General features: G+C 27.0%; 4 protein-coding genes and 1 long non-coding RNA gene across 7 annotated transcripts; 2 read left to right on the forward strand and 3 right to left on the reverse strand.

The window, feature by feature from the left end:
* Positions 1–422: 422 nt before the first annotated feature.
* On the reverse strand, positions 423–3,059 carry LOC127289667 (leiomodin-2-like). Its single transcript, XM_051317750.1, has 5 exons — positions 2,488–3,059; positions 1,836–2,395; positions 1,591–1,764; positions 1,052–1,516; positions 423–938 (listed from the first exon to the last, which is right to left on the reverse strand). The coding sequence occupies exons 1-5, from the start codon at positions 2,873–2,875 to the stop codon at positions 612–614; spliced, it is 1,914 nt and encodes a 637-aa protein (XP_051173707.1). The 5' UTR covers positions 2,876–3,059; the 3' UTR covers positions 423–611.
* A 250-nt stretch (positions 3,060–3,309) lies between these two features.
* LOC127289707 (malate dehydrogenase, mitochondrial) lies at positions 3,310–5,473 on the reverse strand. The gene is made up of 5 exons (XM_051317819.1): positions 5,272–5,473; positions 4,586–4,801; positions 4,221–4,493; positions 3,765–4,094; positions 3,310–3,639 (listed from the first exon to the last, which is right to left on the reverse strand). The coding sequence occupies exons 1-5, from the start codon at positions 5,344–5,346 to the stop codon at positions 3,511–3,513; spliced, it is 1,023 nt and encodes a 340-aa protein (XP_051173776.1). The 5' UTR covers positions 5,347–5,473; the 3' UTR covers positions 3,310–3,510.
* A 149-nt stretch (positions 5,474–5,622) lies between these two features.
* Positions 5,623–7,154, forward strand: LOC127289746 (uncharacterized). Of its 2 annotated transcripts, XR_007844214.1 has the most exons (3): positions 5,720–5,974; positions 6,382–7,050; positions 7,140–7,154. It is a non-coding gene; the product is annotated as an uncharacterized LOC127289746 (long non-coding RNA). The 2 variants fall into 2 exon arrangements; XR_007844213.1 differs by lacking the exon at positions 7,140–7,154 and having other exon boundaries at positions 5,623–5,974; positions 6,382–6,726.
* A 294-nt stretch (positions 7,155–7,448) lies between these two features.
* LOC127289675 (serine/threonine-protein kinase Pink1, mitochondrial) lies at positions 7,449–10,895 on the reverse strand. The gene is made up of 7 exons (XM_051317763.1): positions 10,539–10,895; positions 9,986–10,260; positions 9,382–9,917; positions 9,189–9,311; positions 8,699–9,116; positions 8,526–8,624; positions 7,449–8,450 (listed from the first exon to the last, which is right to left on the reverse strand). The coding sequence occupies exons 1-7, from the start codon at positions 10,672–10,674 to the stop codon at positions 8,196–8,198; spliced, it is 1,842 nt and encodes a 613-aa protein (XP_051173720.1). The 5' UTR covers positions 10,675–10,895; the 3' UTR covers positions 7,449–8,195.
* A 286-nt stretch (positions 10,896–11,181) lies between these two features.
* LOC127289735 (DNA-directed RNA polymerase III subunit RPC8) lies at positions 11,182–13,184 on the forward strand. 2 transcript variants are annotated; one of them, XM_051317859.1, is made up of 6 exons: positions 11,182–11,409; positions 11,498–11,681; positions 11,783–11,923; positions 11,998–12,125; positions 12,200–12,257; positions 12,958–13,184. In XM_051317859.1, the coding sequence occupies exons 1-5, from the start codon at positions 11,299–11,301 to the stop codon at positions 12,251–12,253; spliced, it is 618 nt and encodes a 205-aa protein (XP_051173816.1). In that variant the 5' UTR covers positions 11,182–11,298; the 3' UTR covers positions 12,254–12,257; positions 12,958–13,184. The 2 variants fall into 2 exon arrangements, with proteins under 2 accessions (XP_051173816.1, XP_051173807.1); XM_051317850.1 differs by lacking the exon at positions 12,958–13,184 and having other exon boundaries at positions 12,200–12,400.
* The last annotated feature ends 70 nt before the right edge of the window (positions 13,185–13,254 follow it).

Here is a 13,254-nt window from a genome sequence, read left to right on the forward strand (position 1 = left end):
AAGAATATTCATAATTTTAATTGCATATAAGACGTCAAGCGAGATTAATTAAGCTATATTAAATCTTTTGCATTAGGTGAAAACTGATGATTGTACAATTACATAAAAGAAACAAAAAAAAATTAAATGAAATTAATCGCGAATGTGGAGTGTATGGGCAATGAGAATATAAATTTCAAAAGAAACAAAAAAAAATCATAGAGCGAGAGTGAGAGAAAACGCGAGATAGAACGAAAGATAGATTCTTGATGTGTTTTAGCACAAAAAAAAATTATGAAATTTCGCGAATCTCTTATATATAGAAGGGAGACAAATCGTAATTGAAATTCATGAAATAATTAGGTTTGTATTAGAGTCAATACACCGAAATAAAAATTTATTGTAAAAGGCACACGTGGAGGAATAAAATGAATACAACTGTCTATCAAAATATTTCTTTATTGAATGTGTCTTCACATTGCGTTTTTTCGCTCCTCATAGAGATAAATAGAATTTTTTTTTTTTAATATCATCATCCTCGCAGAGAAATGTATATATATATTTTTTTTTAAATCGTCGATCTTCTATTGGTTTTTAACCAGAGTCAAAATAATTATTTTTAAATTTATCTTTTAATTAAGTTGTGGAACTTGAGTTTGATTTTGAGTAGAATTTGTATCGCATTGTGTTAGACACATAAGGGGTTTTCTTCTTGAGGGTCTATTTAACTCAACTTGCTTTAATATTTTTTCTAAAGGATTTTCTGATCTTGACGATGCTGGTGACATTTTTGGACTAGACTTTGATCGTTTATTTAAAATTACCGATCGACTTCTAGGCGATTTCGTTGTGAAATTACAGTTTCTACTTCGAGAAGAACGCAATTTGACACTTTGTAACATATCAAGGGAAATTAATGGACCTTTTTGAACTGGCAATGAATTTCTTCTCATGTTCTCCTAAAAAAAAAATTTTCTTTTTAAAATTTTTTAGAATAAAAATTTTTGAATTTTATTATCATTTTTGCGTTTATTGAAAATGGAAAATAAACTATAAAAAAAAAATAACAGACCTTTGAATTGTTTGGTGCTTTCTTCAAAGTAACTTTTAGTAAATCTTCAACTGTAATACTGGGTCTATTTAATGAAGTTGATGAATTTTTCTTGGACGGGGTTTTCTTTTTGAATTTTCTGCTGCTTTTAGGAGTTGTTGGGGTTTTTGCATTTTGTCCCAGGAAAAATGATGGGGGAAGGGGAGGTGGTGGAGGAGGAGGTGGTGGTGGAATAAATGGAATTGAAGATGTAGGTAATGGAGGTGGTGGAGGTATTGGTATTGTGTTAGAAATTTTTTGAATTAAAGGTTGAGATATTGGTAAAGAATTTTTTGAAGTGAATTGCATATTTTTTAAAGTTTCATGTAACGATTTTAATTCTTCAACTAGTGTGAAACTATTTTGTACTAATTTCTCATTGGCATCACGAAGAAATGATACTTCACTTTTGAGGGTTTTTATTGTAATTTCACTAGTTACTTGAACCTACAATAATACAGGTGTATTAATAATTTATATATTATAAAATATTGAAAAATATTTTTCATAACAAAATTTACCTGATTTAGTTCTTTAGAAAAATGTTTTATTTCTGAAGAAAAGACAGTTAAAATTTTCTCATTTTCACATCGAATAGTGGACAAGATTTGATTAATATCTTGTTTTTCTACAGGTATTAATTCTGATTGTGAAATTAGCCGAGATTTTTTATTTTTAGGTACTTGTGTGAAAATCTGGAAATTAAAAGAAATAATCACTGTATTTGAAAAAAAAAATTGAAGAAAAATTAATTTGTAAGAATTACCTGTTTCATGAAATCGCCTATTTTTCTTGTTATCCACCAACATACCTCTGTTATCTTTGGAAAAGGTATTTTTAATTTATTAAAAATTAACATTGATTGTCTAAACAATATGCATCGTGAATTTAGTATTAACGTATTAGTGTAATATTTTTTTTGTGGTATCACCTCAGATAATTTTGGTAAAATAGAAAATTCTTCCTGTGATTTGATTGAATATGGAATTTGATTCTCATGAGTATCATTATTTTCTATTATTTTCATTGCAGAAATAGAATGAATTACAGTTTCATTATTTTCTTTGTCATGAGATGTAGACAATTTTTGATTTGTTGGAGAATTACTATCATAACCACTTTCACATTCACTGATTTTATTTCTAGAGTCGACATTTGATATTTTATCATTTTCAATTGTTGTTATTTGTAAAAATTCAGGTGATGTAAATTCTTTGAATGATTCCAATTGTGATAATGTTGGTAAAATATGCGAATAGTTCCAATTTGCGTTTGTCTCTAATTTCGAAGTTTGAGCCTCCGATTCCAATAAATTATTATCAAACTCTTTTGAAACATGAAATTTAATATTTTAAAATCAAACAATTAAAATTTTGAACATAACGAATTAATGTTTTTTTTTTCAATTTCAAACTTACCTGATAATTGTTTTGTGATAGATTCTTTTGTCGTGGAATCAACTGTAAAATCCTCTTTATCCGAATCATTTTCTGGAATATCAAAATCTAATTTCAATTTAGGAATTTTTGGTGCAAATGTAGGACTGAAAAGTTTATCCAAATCGTCCAATTTTAATGGTGTGTGAAATAAATCATCTGATGGTGTTTGTTGTTTCTGATATTCAATTTTAGATTCGAAGAAAAAATTTTTCGGCGTTTTTACAGGAGTTCTTCCTGCAGAATTGAGAAGATATTTTTGTCTTTCAGTTTCAGGCGATTGGAATACAATTAAAGGCGATTGATCATTTGTACTAGATAAGTTATTTTTCTGTTGACGAAATCGTTTATGATTCTTCTTTCGAGTCATTTTAATTCTTGATGCTTAATATTGCCTTTTGCAAGTTTTTAAAATTTTCTACTCAAAATGTTGATTTAAAAAAAAAAAAAAAATTGAATTTATTTCTAATATAGAAAACCAGTTTTCGCTGTCCTAATCACTACTGACATTTTATTTATTTACAATCTTGACTTTAAAATCAAGATACGTTATTTACACTAACAAAACTTTGTAATTGAATAAGATTTTGAAGGTTGGATTTCATTAAAAGCTTTAATATTTAATGTAAACAGCATTTGTTTTGAGAGTTTTATTCTTGATGTTCAATTAGGTAGTTAGAATTCTCTAAATTCTATTAATATAATTATTATTTTATTGAATTTTTGAAAAACTTAAAGTTCTTAATTTAATAAATTAAAAACTGTTTCTTAATGTAGAGAATTTAAAGAAAAAATTAAAATAAATTGAGTTAACGTATAATCCAGAAGGAAACTTTAATCGTATTTTACAAGAAATTACATATACATGATTGAGGTGCAGTATTGACATTAAATGCTGCGAATTATTGTTGTCAGTCAACTGAGGGTTATCGGGAATATATTATTGGTATTATTTTTTTTTTTTACAATTTCAGTGTACTTCTTCGTTAAAATTCGTCTACATGTTTACTTTTTATTAATAAAGTCTTCTCCCTTTTGAATATTTTTCTTTAACTCTGGAATAGCATTCTTTAAGAGTTGTTCTTCAAAAGAGCTCAATTTTCCTAATCCATAATTCTTTTCTACGCCATTTTTCTACAAAAAGAAATATATTTTACATTTATTATTGTTGTATTATTTAGTTAGTATATATATATATATATTAATTTAATTTGATGAAAGTCAATTAAATTAGTCTTTTAGTAAAATAATTAACTTACGCCTAAAAGAATTGGTGTTGAAAAATATTTGGCATCTGTGACATTTGATCTAACGTATGAGCATTCAACAACATTTTGCTCGCCATTGATTGCTCTGATAAGAGAAAATCCAAATCGAGCACCAGCGTATGCCATTGATAATGTCGCGGAACCAGTTCCAGCTTTTGCTTTAACAACTTCCGTTCCAGCTTCTTGAATTCTTTCCGTGAGAGCTTTCAATTGATCTTGAGGAAAAGAAACTGATGGTTTGCATTGCGAAATTAGAGGAATGATTGTAATTCCACTGTGACCACCAATCACTGGTACATTCACCTTCTGTGGATCGTGACCCTAAAAAATATTTTGCTCTTTAGTTATTTTGCTCTCATAATCAAAGATTATTTTTCAAGGTCGTTAAATATTCGAAAAATCTTGTTCTAAATGAAAAAATTATTTTTTTTTTTTGTTACCACACACCTTAGCCTCTCCGATGAAGGTGTTTGCTCTAACAATATCAAGAGTTGTCACGCCAAATATCCTATTTGGATCATAGACTCCAGCTTTTTGCATAACTTCGCTTGCAATTGGCACAGTGCTATTTACAGGATTTGAAATAATTGCTACGAATGCTTTGGGTGCTACTTCAGCTACCGCTTGGGCAAGATCGCGGACTATTGATGCATTGGTGTTAAAAAGATCATCTCGAGTCATTCCAGGTTTGCGTGGAACTCCAGCTGGTATGATGACGACCTAAAAATATTTTTAATTTAAAAATGAAATTTTTCAAATACAAAAATTTATTACATTTCTCGTATTTCAAATTATAATATATATATAGTTACTTGTGCTCCTTTGAGAGAATCTCGCAGCTGATCTGGACCATTGTAGGCCTTGACTTTAGCAGCAGTGTTGATGTGCGATAAATCAGCAGCAACTCCAGGTGTATTGACAATGTCGTAGAGAGATAATTCAGTCACAAGGGATGATTCTTTTAATAAAAGTGACAATGGCTGGCCAATGCCACCACTTGCACCCATAACAGCAACCTTTGCATTATGCTAAAAAAAAAAAATATTGACAATATTTTATCGTATTTTTACATATTCTTAGTTAAATCTTGACATTTTTCTCAAAATTGGAGCATGCTCCAATTAAAACATTCTTGAAACAGTTGAATGAATTGATTTATTTCTATATGATGATCGTCAATTGTTTTCAGTATGTATTTTATTCTCGTAAGTGGATTGTTCGTTAGTGAGTGTATTGAAATTGTTAATGAATTGTTAGATGATATAGAAAAAGTATTGTAAATTGAGAATCATAGTTGCATAACATTTTTCACCTATATTGGTAACATTTTAAAAAGAGAAATTCATCAATTAATGTAGGTTTTAGTTTCATAGTGTATTTTTAGGTTTTCAGTTAAGAAATCAAAACACGTGTTAGAAGTATAGAAATTTGAGCTAAGTGATTTTGAATATTAAAGCTATTTTATAAATGATGTTAAAATAGGCCTGATTTTACATACCCTGGCGCTGGTTGATAATTGTTGTGCTCCTTTCTGAGCAACAGAGATCGTTGGTTTTATAAAACGGGGTAACATTTTTAATATTAGTCAATAAATTAAAATACAATGAAACTTATAAGTTTCAAGCAAACTCTTCGATAACCTCTCAATGACACCCCTATAATCCACAGCAAGTCAGGAATTCCACGTCCTTGTAGATAAAGTATATACATATGTATATATGTAAAGGCGGTTACATAAGTTTTAACATCAGTATAAATCGTTGACAACTTCATGTTATAAGAGTTTTGACTCTATTTTTATGTTATTTAATTCTTAAAAAACAAAATGTGTTCATTTCCCGATTTTTATAATATAATTATTTTTATAATACATGGATTTTCAAATTTTCCATCTGTTTTTTTCAATATTTTTTTAAGTATCATTCATTACTCCAAAGATTTTAAATCATTCAAAGACAATTTCAGACAGTTAATCATTTCACACGTTTCACACACACACAGTGTTTTTGAAGTGTCAAAAGTTTATAAATTTCATAAAAAAATAAATAATTGAGATATTTAATTTAAAAATTACGCATTGTATTTAAAGAAAATGGTTAAAATAATTGACAAAATATCTACCATCCTTCACTACTGGTACTTTAGATATTTACTTGTGACAGAATTGTACATGGTTGAAAAATGGGAAAGACACTTTGTTAGTATCCTTTTGACATTATTTTATTTATTTAATTAATAAAAGGTATTTTAACACCTTTGAATATTTAATAAGTAAAATTAAGAAGATATTTTTAATTATCTATTTAAAAGTTCTAGAACAATTTGAATACATAACCTCAAATACTTTAAAATAAAAATAATATTTAATTTTATGTCAGTAAATAATCAATTATATCAGTTTAAAGTATTCGATAACAATTAATCCATATTATAGAAGATATTTGACCTTGTGAAAAATAAATATATTTATAATTTTTTAAATTGAAAACAAATCAATAACATTAATTAATTAATGTAATTTAAGTGTGAATTAATTTTGATTCTTTAAAAAAGTACAAAAAAGATAGTTCATATTTAACTCAAATAATTTTCCTTAAAAAATTTATAGACATCTTTTTGATATCAATGTTCTTTGCATTCTTCCTCTTCAACTATAATGCAGTATTACCAACAACATCATATCTTCTTTCTCTAAATTAGTGAATAATTATGCAGTATTTTAGATAGGAATCAGATTTTAAGGAATAGTCATTTCACTTAAGATAATTTAACAACTGGCACATGAATTCATATGATGACACTAAAGCTTACTTATTTTTGTACATATATAGATAAATAGCCTTAACAGAAATGTGTATTTTTAATGATGACAAGAATATTGGCACAACGTTGTAAATATATATATATTCTGTTGAGAAAATAAAAATTTAATCAATTTTAAATTAAATTAAAATTTTATTATTAAAAAAAATTCCAAACTTGAATAAAATAAATGAGAAATTAAAGAAAAATTTAAAAAAAAAAACCCAAAATTGGTAAACTAAAATTGTACATAGATATTATAAATTGTTTATAAAATAAATAATAGTTTTTGAGTACAAAATATTTGAAACTAAGAAAACTGAATTTTAATGTTCATGCGCAAACTTGATATTGAATTAACAAATGCTGTCGAATCTATTGTCATTTTGTTTATATTCTTTCAAAATTGTGGAAAAAATGCAAAACATTTTAAAAAAAGAAGAAGAAATTATACCTTTGGATGAGATGTTTGAAGGTGTTATTTATAAAATTTTACAAAAAAAAAAATAAAAAAATAACTGAATTATATAGTAAAATATTTTTTCTATTTAAATTTTTCGAAAGCTTACTGTCAAATGGATCCTATTTCAAATTCAGTGGGTCAAAACTTGCTTCCACTTTCTCAAAGTGACAAATGGTTGACCAAAGCAAGAATTTTGGATATGAATAAATTAACAACAACTGACACTGGATTGTGTTTCTTTAAATTTCGAAAAAGAGCATTAACTATTGATGAGTATCTTTTCTATTTAGAAGATTTAGCAAATACCAAAAATCTTAATTTAGAAGACATGAAATTTAAAATGCAGACTGTCAAAGAACCATTAATTCTGGAAAAAAGAAGAAAAGGTGAAAAGAATAAAATAAACTAAATTATTTTCAAATTCTATGTACAATTTTATTTTCATTAGAACAATATTGTTAAAAGACACTCTGATTTTTAATTTATACAAATTTAACTTTCTTTTTATCACTATTATTGAAATTATTGTGAATAAATAATTCAATAAACAATCACATATATTATTAAGAATGACGATATTATTATTAAATTTGAAAATATAATCTTGTAAAAGCTGATTTGAAAATTATTCCTTAGAAAAGAAAATATGAAAATTAAGTATCTGATAGGTTTTGTAAAATTTTTTTTTATGTGTTTCTTCTCACAAATTTTTAACATGAAATTATCACGAAAATATTCACGGGTAACAATAAATGTACAATTATAAAAAAAATTTTAATTGTTTTTTTTCTTCTCGAAAATAAATACTTAAATAATTTTTTATTTTATTTAAGGCTCCTGAATCACAAAAGAGTCAATTCTTAAAAATTCGATAATTTCCGTTGAAAAACGATTTTTATTATTATCAGATCAATTCTTTTTCATTGATGATTTTTCTCTTTCTCTTTTGTGATTCTATAAGTATCAAAAATAAAGTTTGATAACAAATTTATGAAAAAAAAAAAATCACTTTCGTTAAGCACAATAAATTTTTTTTTTATCATATTTTCGAGAAAGCTTGATTCAATGCTCTACGAAAGTTGAAATATATTTCTTTTTCTGTGAAGTACTTTTAATTTATTTAGTACTATATATTATTTCCTCGAATTCGAAGGAGTTTATGCATTTTTTTGAATCCACTTTAAACCATCTCTGACATTTCCAAGACTGACTCTACTGAGAAAACTTGCGATAAGCTGATATTCAGGCATTGTTCTACGACCGCATGATTGTGTCGAGAGACTTCGTTGAAAATTATTTCGTCGCTCGAAATAAAGTTCATTTTCTTCTAATGAATCATCTTGAATATCATCCGACATTCTTCGACCTTCACAAAGTACTTTTGTTGTCAAACACAAAAGCCATTGAAGAATCTATTTAAAATGAAATTTATTTTACTTCAATCTGAAAATTAAATTTAAAAAAAAAATAGAATTAAACTTATATACCTCATTACTGGATGGAATTTTGCCCTCTTTTTGTAACCAGGAACTTGGTGCCCAGAGATATAGTTGTATAATCGTTGCTGACATCTCTGTACTCAGTCGCTAAAAATAAAATTTATTATTAAAATTTTTGAGAAAAAAAATTTACAAACAATGTAAAAATTTCTTTATCATACTTTGTATAAGCTTCGTGAGAGCATATTTTTTACTAAAGCGGAAATAATCGATGGAACACCTTCTGGAAGTGGTGGAAGAGCTTCTTCTTTATAATTATAATTTTTCAAATTTTCCGATTCATTTTTATCGAAATAAAATGGATTTCTCGCACCAAAAATCTCATAAGCAATTGTTCCCGCCGTCCAAAGATCGGCTTTAGTGTAATTTATATTTGTGAATGGTCCTGGAACTGCATTTACAATTTCTGGTGCCATTAATGCGACATTACCACCTTTATCGATATCGAGAGAATTAAAAGGAAGATATAATCCATGACTTTTATCAGCCAAACAACATCCAAAATCTGTAATTACCAACGATGGACAATTATCATGTTCCTCTGATAAATCGAGCAGAATATTATCACTCTTTAAATCTCTGAAAAAATGTTTTTATTATATTAAAAGAAATATTTTTGTAATTAAACGATTAAAAGGAAAAAAACAATACCTGTGAGCAATACCATGAGAATTCATATGAGCGATTCCCTCTAATAATTGCGCGAATAATAAAATTGACTCTCTAGTTCGTATATTCCGATCGGTGAAATACTGTTTCAATGTTGTATCGTATCTAAAGATTTGGAAAAAAATGGTAAAAAAAAAGTTTTTTATAGACGTCACGTGTATTATAAAAAACATACCTCTTCATAAGAAGAAAAAGACTCATGTTTCTTCCCGAACCATCTGGATAGATTCGCGAGGGCAAAGCATCTGGATATGCTTTTAAAGATCCTGGTAAATTAGGTACTCTGTCTGCAAATACTGAATACATTGCAACAATATTTGGATGTGGTGGTAATACTCGTTTATTATCAATCATTAATTGTTCCCAATTTGCTAATTCTTCATTTTGATAATGTTTTCTCGCTGGTACAGTTTCACGATACATTGCCCTTAAAATTGAAATAGCATTCGATTCTGCATCATAGTTAAACATCATTTTTATTGCCAAGGGAAAAATAGAAATTTTACTATTATTATCAATGACAAGCTGATTATTCTCTTCTTTTTCATTATTAGTTTGTAAACGTGCCGCATGAACAACAGCTGAACAACCTTTCGCTATTAATGGACCAATAACGAAATCTTGTAAATTTGTTGTTCTATCATCAATTAAGGTGGTTTCATAATTTTTATCGTTTTGCGGTTTATTCCATTGTAATTTAGATACTGCTTCCTGAAATAAATTTAAAAAAATTATGCAATATGTTGAAATACTCGAATGTATTGTATAAAAAAATTTACCCTAATTTCCCAACAGACACCTTCCAATTCATCTTCTTTTGTCAGTATCCCCGTTCCGGATGCTAGAGAAACACCGACTAGAGCAAAAAATGGTCTCGAATCTCCAAAAAGTAAACGACTTGCTGCTCGACGACGTAAATTTGCAGCTAAACTATTTGTCACTCTTTTTAATATATTATCAACGAATAATTGTCGTGCTTGAGTCCCCAGAAAGCCAAGACGCCAACCAGTAGTTGGAGTACCGGTACCCGGAGGCACATGGCCCTGGGATTTTCCTAAAAATAATTTTTCAATTAAAAATAAATTATTTTCAATTCTTATAAATATACCATCTTTTTCTAATTTTCATTTACCGTTTTGATTTTAATCTCATTAAATAACAAATAAGAAACATTGTTTTGCAAATTTGACATTGAATTCTATCTATATGTATGACAATTTTGATAATATGTTTACACAAGGCAATTTATTACGTTGCAAAAATAATGACCTTCGAGGATGGTGGGAAAAAAGTGAAAAAAAAAATAAATAAATAGAAAATATAACAACTCACCTACTTGTGAGACGTGTATCTTGTTAAGCTGTCCTCGATAGTAGCAGCTATTAACGTGGTGTTCTTGATTTCTAAGGGTTTGCAAAACAACCCGACCATTTTGTATAAGACGATATGCTGCAGCCCGCAAAGACATCTCCTCTTGGGCCGAGACGGCCCAACGGGCAAGTCCCGGACCCAAAAACCAGGCCTTCAACGCGGAAGGCAAATTTGCAAATATGACTTCAATTTTTAAAATATTTCTTTACAAAATTTATTGTTTCAATCTTTTTTTTTTTTTTACACACTACGTATTAAAAATAAACCTATTACGACTGAATTTTTGACATGAACCGCGTTCATATCCATGAAGTTAGCTCTCTAACTTATTTTTTTATTAAGTTGGTAATTTGGTACAGCTCTCTTGATAATTTATTCCTATTTAATAATACTTATTTATAACTAAAAAACTTCTGGAATTTTAATTATATTCAATTGAATATATTGATGATTCATGCTTTTAAAATAAAAAGAAACAATTTGGTTTTTTTTATTATTGTTTATTTGAAAAAAAAACCTGCTAGTAATAACCAATAAGAATACGAGATTCAACGCATGCGGGTTGTTAAAAGTCCGCATGCGCTTGCGCCATCCTGAGATGTCAACATTGTAACATAACCTTAAAAAAATTAAAAACCCGTTTACAATGTGATTGCACGTGTTTTTTTTTAAATTGTATATATATATAAAAAGAAAATAGTATTTTTTAAATTTAATAATTATGTTTGTTCTTACCGAGTTCAAAGATACTGTTAAAATTAAACCATGGAATTTCCAAAAAAAATTAAATGATACTGTCACTGATGAATTAAATAGAAAACTTGCTAATAAGGTAAGTAGAAATTAATATTTTATAATTATTATATATTTTTATATATTAATTTATAATTTTTTTATAAACTAATATTTTATTTTAATAGGTTTATCCAAATGTGGGTCTTTGTATTGCTTTACACGATATTGAAAAAATTGAGGAATCCTACGTTTTTCCAGGAGATGGTTCTTCTCACACAACTGTCTCCTTTCGTTTTATAGTTTTTCGGCCATTTATGGAGGAAATATTAATTGGCAAAATTCGAAATTGCAGTATAGAGGGAGTACATGGTATTTAAAAAAAAAACAAATTAATTAAAATTTAAAACACTAAGTTTTTATAGATTTGGTTAAAACACGTTATTTATAATTAATAAAATAAAATGTTTCAGTAACTTTGGGATTCTTCGAAGATATTATTATTCCACCAAATAAATTGCAGCATCCATCACGATTTGACGAAACTGAACGCGTCTGGGTTTGGGAATATGAAGTTGAGGGAGGTGACAAACACGATCTATTTATGGATGAACGTAAATAAAATTTTTAATTAAAAATAAATATTAAAACCCATTATTATATTAATTTAATGTAAACATTTTAACAGATGAAATTATACGATTTAGAGTTTTCAATGAAATATTTAACGAAACATCACCATCTCTTGCTAATAGACAAGTAGCAAGTGGTACAGAAAAATCAGAGACGAAAAACATTTCACCTTATACTTTAATGGTTTGTTATACATTTTATGTTAAATTTAAAATTAAAATTTTTAATTTTAATATAATGGAAATTTATGTTTACAGGGAGCAATCGATGAACCGGGACTAGGCTGTCTCACCTGGTGGGAAAATACTTGATCAGGTTTCAATGAAATTATAATTTAATCATTAATCAGATTTTTATTCTTTAGGAATTTTTATTTATTTATTTTATATTCATTTTATAGTTAACAAATTAAAAGAGATAATGAATTTAATTTAATAAATTCAATTTTAATTTGTAAATATTTACAGAAATTATTATTTGCAATCCGTTGAGAAATTTTATCATAAAATAGAATTATGTTTGAAAATTAAAATATTTAAAAAATATCTATGACATTATTTTAGAAAACAGATTTTTTTTTTCTTAATCAATATAAGATAAGAGCACTATTTCCCGACGTAAAAAAAAATGTTTAAAGTTAAAACTTGTTTTGATAATTTGATAATATAAACTTGAAACTTTAACTTTGTAAAAATTTATTTAAAGTTTCTTGTAAAAGAAATATAGTTCGTTTATAAATGTGCAAACAGCAGAAATTGAAAGATGATAATTACGAAATCAACAATTTTTCATTTAGCGTTGTTGTTTTGTACTTTGGGTAAAAATTGTTTAGGATGTATGGCTACGTAAAATTTTAATGAAATTCATTTTATCACCCTAAAGTTCCTTTTTAGAATGTTATTCAATTTAAATTATTTTTCTTGGAAAACTTTTTTTAAATTAAAATTATACAAGCTAATTGAATAATTTTTAATAGATTCAACTATTAATATACGTTTATTTTTTTTTCTTGTAGTGAACGTTGATTGTTCAACAAATAAGGCTTGTATTAAAAATCAATGTATCGATGCTTGTAAAAAAGCTTGTGCAACCAATGCACACTGTATAGTAAAAAATCACATACCTGTTTGTACCTGTCCTTCAGGTTATTATGGAGATCCTTTTTTGAGTTGTAAAAAAAATTAAGAACTGAAAAATAGTTTCAAAGAAATTAATTTCTGAAATAAATACAAAATAAAACTGCTTCTATTTATAATTTAAATAACAGTATGAAAATTATTTTCTATTAAACTTAATTGTAATATTCTGCAAA

Source organism: Leptopilina boulardi, unplaced genomic scaffold, assembly GCF_019393585.1.
Source record: "Leptopilina boulardi isolate dan_hultmark-lab unplaced genomic scaffold, ZJU_Lbou_2.1 LbouV2_123, whole genome shotgun sequence".
In the NCBI taxonomy this organism is placed as follows: Eukaryota; Metazoa; Arthropoda; class Insecta; order Hymenoptera; family Figitidae; genus Leptopilina; species Leptopilina boulardi.